At 39.9% G+C, this 7,628-nt stretch overlaps 1 protein-coding gene across 7 annotated transcripts; it reads left to right on the top strand.

Moving 5' to 3' along the window:
* The first annotated feature begins 469 nt into the window (after nt 1-469).
* On the top strand, nt 470-6,382 carry LOC148870252 (interactor of constitutive active ROPs 2, chloroplastic-like). Of its 7 annotated transcripts, none has more exons than XM_088972546.1 (7): nt 470-803; nt 1,327-1,385; nt 1,492-1,669; nt 2,206-2,308; nt 3,767-3,947; nt 4,252-5,925; nt 6,036-6,382. In XM_088972546.1, exons 4-6 carry the CDS (start codon nt 2,289-2,291, stop codon nt 5,905-5,907), a joined length of 1,857 nt encoding a protein of 618 aa, XP_088828672.1. In that variant the 5' UTR covers nt 470-803; nt 1,327-1,385; nt 1,492-1,669; nt 2,206-2,288; the 3' UTR covers nt 5,908-5,925; nt 6,036-6,382. The 7 variants fall into 7 exon arrangements, with proteins under 7 accessions (XP_088828672.1, XP_088828668.1, XP_088828669.1 ...); XM_088972542.1 differs by having other exon boundaries at nt 6,023-6,382; XM_088972543.1 differs by having other exon boundaries at nt 534-803; nt 1,492-1,894; nt 6,023-6,382.
* Nucleotides 6,383-7,628: the final 1,246 nt, after the last annotated feature.

Genomic DNA, 7,628 nt, shown 5'->3' with positions numbered 1-7,628 from the left:
CTTTTCCAAAATTAGAATTATAAATATATATTATTTTTGATAATTATATTGTCATTTATGTATGCATAGACAGATACATAGTATATATATTATTTATAAATATGACATAGAAGTTACATGCATGTACCTACTTACATTCATACATTCAATTAATGACCTAAAAAATTATTTATATAATATTTATACATGCAAGCTGGGGCCAAATTGGATCGAAATGAAGAAGGCCTCGATCCTAATCCAACCCTAAAGTTAGGTTGAATTCATATTTCTTAATCCTAACTCGAACTTCACCCCGACCCGATGTTTTTTTGGTCGGGCTTGAGCCAATCCGGCCCAAGTTGCACTAGACGTCAAAAGTGAGGCACTCCCTATGGTTAAGGGGTCTTTTTGGAGTTTATTCAATTCTTTTGTTTGTTATTGTAAATACTCTTACGTTCTAGTCATAAAACTAAATTTCGACGCAAACCAACGATTTTTTATTAATTTAACATAATAATCCACTAGATAGACGATAAAACGACAAAATCACGCTTCCATCTTTTTATTTTTTTTTCTTTTCTTCCACCGTATACGGCTCAGTCGTTGGTCTATTGTTACGGAGCAGGAGAGAGATCGAGAGACTCGAGAGATAGCCTCGAGAACTGAGCACAGAAGCACAAGAAGGTTGAAGAAGAAGAAGTTACGTTTGCTTGGAATTGTCACAGCCCCCTTCGTTTAATCCAAAACCCCAGGGTTTTTTTGGTTGGACTGGAGCCTTAGTAGCTTAGAACAAGCCGACGGCCTCTCGTTGTATAGATCTGCCGGTAAGGATAAATGCAAGTGCTCCATTCTGATTCATATTTGGTATTGTTACAGGTGTTTGCGCCATTTTCTGGTTTTAAGGCGGCGGAAATGCTTCCAATCTCTGTTTCGCTGGATTATGTGTTTTCCTTGTGGGAGCTATGAGTTTCTCAACTCTGAGCGGCTGTTTTTTGGTCTCAATGATTCCCTTTGAACTTCTTTTCCAAGGAGATCTGATCCTCAGGGAAAGTTACGGCATGGAACGATAATGCCGGCTTGTATTAGAGTTTTAGAGCTTGAAGGTTGCAGGCTTTTTACAGATTTGTTGGTTTAAACAGTAAACTCGTTTGAGTAAAAGCTATTTCATGTTTTCTTCTTCCTCCGGTTTCCTTTTCCACGTTTGTATTTTTGTGGAAAGTTTTATTTGATATAAAACCTTAAGAAAGATAAGGAACGATGGCTTATTATTGAAGTTTGAGCTGCTCTTACTTTCGAAACACTTGAATCCGTTCATTTCTTCATCGTTTCTCTTCTTATTTTGTTTAGATCGGTGACGAACTTCCATTTACGGTGGTCGTGGCTGTTCTGGAGTGGGGCAATTGACGGTGAAGAATCTTCCTCTGTCATTCTTGTAGATTTCGACGAAAAAGTGCTTATATTTCTCTTCTCCAGAGCCATGTTTTCATCGAGGTTTTTCTCTATTTTTTTCAGCCGTGATATCGGAAGTGACCGACCAGTGAAGAGAACCATCATTTCACGGCGAGGTTTCTTCAAGTATCGGACGGTTTAAGCGGTTAGCGGTTGTCTTTTCTTGCGATAACCAAGGGAACTATGGTTTGGTTGGGTCGGGTAGCTTGAATTCAGGCACCGGACACCAGTCACTAGTCAGGTTTTCGTTCTCCCGGTCTTCTGCTATTTTCAAATTACGAAGAATGCCCTTAGTTACGAACAAAATAACCCTGTTTGTCTCGTGATGGTTTGTCCGCGACTTGGCAAGTGATATCTAGGCTACTAGGGGCAATTTTGGCTTTTTGGGTAATTAAAGTTGCCCGTCCCATTTCCGTAGCCGTAGACGCTCGCGGTCACAACAATGAGTTTTCAGCGTGGTAACTTGGTGAGTACCAGAGAGAGAGAGAGAGAGAGAGAGAGAGAGAGAGAGAGAGAGAGAGAGAGTCTTCCCCTAAAATGAAGTTTTCCCCCTTTTCATCTGGTCCTCTGAAAGTGAAGTTTATTTACTTTCTGGTGTGGTTTGGTGGGAGTGGTGGTGGTTTCTATGGAGTTTGTTTGAAGGAATCATGTTGTTTATTTCGGTTTCTATAATTTACTTACGAGGGCCGCTCCGGTCATTTATTTGTTCATGTGCGTAAACATCGGATTCTTGTGCTTCATCCTTCAACAATTTGTGATTTCTCTGAACTGTTGCAGGAGTTGTGGGTCAGGGCGCTTTTACTAAGTGGATTTTGATTGCTTTCTTCTTTTAACTCTGTTACCAGAGGGGGTGGTAAAATATGCAGACGCCAAAAGCAAGGTAATTTTAAAACATAGTTTGTTCTTCTTTTTGACTTTTTTCTCCTGTTTTAAGGCTTTGAGGTAAGCTGTTTTGTGGAATCTAGCTATTGTATTTAAGAAGGAACTGTTTGAGTTCAATATGGTTTGGCACTTTTTAAGATAATAATCGGTCAATATCAACTTAAAGAATGTAACTTTAGATACTAGGAATTTGAGAAATCTAACATAGAAATAGCCCCTGGCCTGTAGACTCTTTATCCCTTGAACCCTGAAGGTGTTCGCTTTTGTTTTTTAACTACGATTGTTTTATCAATTACACTGGAAATTAAGGATTGATGCTCCTTTGCTCCTTTCTGATTCGGATTTTCCGGCCTTTTCCCCTTTGTTTTCATTTACATGTTTCCTCTTATAATTTTGTATTTGTCTTATTGCTTGGTTTTATCCTATTAAATAGACAAAGAATTTGTAGAACTTTCAAGGTCGAGCTACAGTTCAACAGCATTATTGCCCGATATAGTCTGAATTGGATTTCCTTTGTTTCTTTCAATTTTGGAAACAGTGGAAATCTCATGTCTCCATTTGAACTCTGTATGCCCCTATAAAAGGAACCAGAAATAGGCAAGTGGGGTTCCGTTCCAAATAATCTTAAGCTAAACATACTCAAGGAACTGTTCAACCTAAAAAGTTTAAGCCGTTAGGTGAGGTACCTGAATAGGTATTTATTCTCTAACATGCCCTCTCATGTGAAGACCCATTAGGTTTGAAAGGCCCACTATACCTTGTGCTGAATTTTAATTAATTATGATGGAGGTGGCAAAGATTGAACGCTAGACCACTTAGTCAAATAGGCTTTTATGCCATCTCACGTTAGTTTTTTTTTTTTTTTTGATGGACTCCTCAACATTCTCTGTATAGTTGGTAACCGGAATAGGGTGGTTTTTACCTTTAGCTTAGAATATTAGAGGATGCCTTGGATCCAACTATTGAGAAAATTTTGCATACTACATTGTATTGTTGATATGCTTTAATAATTGCAGTTATGCACACATGATGATGCTTAAGAATTTCAGTAGGTTTTAGTCATATTCTGTAATTCTGCCATGCAAGTTATGCATTTTTGTAGTGCCATTTTCTGGGTGGGCATTGAGCAGTATTTTGATCAGCTCATCAATAACATTCAAATAAGACTTGTTTGTATTTGAGGTTGTATGTCCACTCACATCTGACCTACTTGACACATAATTGTAGCGTATGTATGAGAAAGGCATCTATAACCCCATTCATTCATCCCAAGAGAAAAATCATGTGCCACAACTGTATTAAGATTTACTATATAATAAATCTTTTCATGTGATTTCGAAGACATGAACTTGATCTCCAGATTGCCACTCTGAAGACAACCTTCATGTCCATTCAGAGCTTGCTATATATTGTAATATTGATAATCATTTCACTCATCCACTGACCCTGGAAACAGAAGTGGTTCATCGGAGGTGCCTCAGAGGACATCACCAGGGACTCCTAGAGCTGCTCGTCAACTCAAGACAACTGGATCTGAATCTGATTCAGTTTCTTCAACAACACCTGTTAGCAGGACGCCAAAAGATAGAAGCCCCAAAGTTGTTGAGCGCAGGTCACCCAGAAGCCCCATAACTGAGGTACTTTATTTGCTAATGATTACTGCATCATCATCATCTAAGCCTCATCCCAACTCTATGGGGTCGGTTACATGAATCCTGTTTTTTCATTCCTTTCTGTTTAGTGCAATATCTGTTGTTTTATGTGTGCTTGAATAATTTCTTCCTACTTTGACCCATGTCTTTTTTTGTCTGCCCCTAGGGTTGATATATATTCCTATTTTCCTTACCATATAAATTAACTTTGCTTTGTTAATTTCTATTCATCAACCTGAAGACATAGTCAATAGACCATGACCACTACTCTCTGATTCCATGACTCCAGAAGAAGTGGCCAAGCAGAGTTTCTGAATTGGAATCTCAGCTTGCTCAACTGAAAGAAGATCTCAAGAAGACGAAGGACCAGCTGATTTCATCTGAGACATTGAAGAGGCGAGCCCAGCAAGAGGCAGAAGAGACAAAGAAACAGCTTTTAGCCACAACCGCGAAGCTTGAGGAGTCCCAGCAGCAGTTTCTAGATCTATCTGCATCAGAAGAAGCCCGTCTCCAAGAGCTCCGTAAGATCTCTCAGGAGCGGGATCGGGCATGGCAGTCTGAGCTTGAGGCTGTTCAGAAGCAGCACTCTGTGGACTCAACGGCCTTGGTCTCTTCTATGAGTGAGATCCAGAGGCTTAAGATGCAACTGGAAATGGTGACAGACTCTGAGGCTGCCCAAATCGAGCTTGCAGAAACATCAGAGGCTGAGCTCCAGTGTATGAAACAGGACTTGGCAGAAACTCTTTCTGTTGTTGAGGATATGAAAATTCAGCTCAAGGATTGCAAAGAATCTGAGGCCAAAGCCCAGGGATTGGTTAGTGAAACTCAATTGCAACTGGAAACTGCCAAGTCAACTATGGAGATTTTTAAGTTGGATAGCCTTAAAGCAATGGAAGCTTACAGTTCATTGACTTCAGAGTTGGAGCTTTCTAGGTGTCAAGTGAGTTCACTTGAAGGACAAGTGAGCAAACTTCAGGCAGAGCTGGCTAATGCTAGTGGCGAACATCCTTCAGATATTAGTATACTTGAAGAAAGTGGAAAACATGAGGAGATAATAGGATCAGATATACTCAATATGGAGCTTAATTCCTTGAAGTTGGAGGTGGGACAATTGAAGTCTGCCTTAGAAGCTGCTGAGATCAGGCATCAGGAAGAGCATATCCATAGCACAATGCAGATTCAAAATGCTTATGAACTGGTTGAGAAAACAAAATCTGAATTTTCCCTGAAGGAAGCTGAATTGGTGGCAGAACTGAAGAAAAGTAAAGCCATTATTGAAGAGTTGAAGGCAAGGTTGATGGACAAGGAAACTGAATTGCAGAGTATTTCAGAGGAAAATGAAGGGTTGAATATTAAGATTGAGAAGAACCAATGCAAAGAGAAAGAATCCAAATTGGAAATGGAACTGATGAAGGCCAAGTCTGATGTTGCAGATCTGAAAGCAAATTTGATGGGCAAGGAGACAGAAATAGAGAGCATATCCAAGGAGAATGAGACGCTGAAGCTGGAATTCCAGAAGGAATTGGAAAGGAATAAGGTGTATGGTGAGGCCATTGCCAAGGCAGAGGCAGCTAGGGCTGCAGAGCGAGAAGCTCTGTTGAAACTCACTTTTGTAACAGAGGAGGCTGATAAAAGCAGCAAGAAGGTTGAAAGGGTGGTTGAGCAACTGGAGGCAGCACAGGCAGCAAATTCAGAAATGGAAGCAGAGCTAAGGAGATTGAAGGTGCAGTCAGACCAGTGGAGGAAGGCAGCCGAAGCTGCTGCTGCTGTTCTTTCAACTGGAAACAATGGGAAATTTATGGATAGATCAGTGTCTTTGGATGGTTACCATCATGTTGGGAAGATAGGTTCACCTTCTTCTGATGATCTTGATGACGATTCACCAAAGAAGAAGAACAACATGCTCAAGAAGATCGGGGTGTTGTGGAAGAAGAGCCAGAAGTAGATGCATCACAATTTTAAGGTTGATTGTGTTTCACTTGTCTTTTTTTCTTCTAATCTAAAACTTTGATCTTGTAACTGATGCATTTTAATTTGAAACTTATCTGATTTGCTGACAGGTATTTTTGGCAGTGGCAGAAGCTACTTCTCGTTACTTCAGAGGGAACACCAGGCAGTTGGGCATCCTTGTATAGGTTAATTAATGCCAAGACTGGGAAAGCTTTTTTATGTTCTTTTCCTTTTTACCTGCTTTATGCGGTTGAATTGGGCAGTTGCTTGCTGCAAATACATATATTTTTATATTTGCTTCATGGCACGGTAAAGCAGTTCGATCATAGGACCCACTGTTTTGTTTCTTAATGTGAAACGATTTTGAGATTGAGCTTTAAGCCTTGAACTTTGTAAGAGATGGCGCCTTTGGTGTTACTTGGTATTTACCAATTTGAAGTCTGAGCATTAGCTACTGGCTTTAGTGGAAATTTTCGTGTCCTTGCTCTCTGTTTCAGAAGATTTGAAAGAATCTGTAATCTCTTCTGGTGTATTTCTAATGGTTAAAATCTATTGAACTTCACGGTTAAATCTTCTGTGACCTTGTGGGCTCACAAATACAACCTTGTAAATATTGTGGCGTGGAATTTCTTCTCTACAGCAGTTGACCTACTACTGTTGCCAAGGCACCAGAATGGGGAAAACCCCGTGTGAAGGCGCAAGAATTAAAAAAAAAAAAATGGTGGATCTCAGTCCGTGACTGATCACAAGTCAAAATAAAATTTTATACTTGAAAAGCTGTACTGGTTGGTGTGTGTTCAATTTTAGGGATTTTTGGACTGCAATCCCCCTTATCTGCTTTTCTCAGCAACGGACTGCTTTTGATGCGCATTACTGGACATCATTCACATAATGGAGGCCTTTCTCTTCCGTGATAAAAAATGGGAAAACCAAATTCTGGGTTTGTCCGGCAGTCATGTTGCTCGAGTGAACCTGTTGGCTTAGCGATTACAGTAATCCTGTTTCTGTAGACTTCGAGAGACTCCGCAACTGTGGGCATTTCTCCCCTAAACAAGCGACTGGGATGTTTGCTTGAAAGGTTTTCATCGGTGACCATTTCTCCCATAAAAAAAAAAGGCGTCAATAGTGTGCTCTGATTTCTTATTTCTGAAACCTGAGGAATTGTTCAAAGTAGAAGCTTAAGCTGTCAAATGTAAGATCATTTGATCAAAGGGGTTTTGATATCATGTCAAAAAACCATTCAACCTATAGGCTTAATCTGTTAGGTGAAATCCCAAGGCTGTGTTTGCTTGTGGTGTAAACCTTGTCGATGTAAAACGCTACTGATGGAGCTTCACACCGAATCGTTTGAGCTGTTGAAAAACATGAGCATCAGAAAAAGTGATTATGGATGCAATGGTACACTGATTTTTCGATGCTCATGTTTTTCAATGGCTCAGAAAAGGCGATTACCGATGTGATTATTGTAGTTTTTACATTGATAATCAATGTAAAGCTGAACCGGAAGGGATGTTTTACACTGCATCCAAACACCGACTAGTTGAACCGGCAGTGACATTTTACACCGATAATGTTTTACAACACAAACAAACTCAGCCTGAATAATGTTTTTATTCTTTAATGTTGGGTCTCACACGATCATGCTTTAAAATATTCACACGCATGATGCTCAATTGACAGGTTGGTCATGGTAGGAGTAAGAACTTGGATCCAAAG

This window comes from Nelumbo lutea, chromosome 2, assembly GCF_056320005.1.
Source record: "Nelumbo lutea isolate HS-2025 chromosome 2, American lotus-T2T, whole genome shotgun sequence".
Lineage (NCBI taxonomy): Eukaryota > Viridiplantae > Streptophyta > Magnoliopsida > Proteales > Nelumbonaceae > Nelumbo > Nelumbo lutea.
Note: the sequence above shows the minus strand (reverse complement) of the source record. Positions and strands in the feature narration are given on the sequence as shown.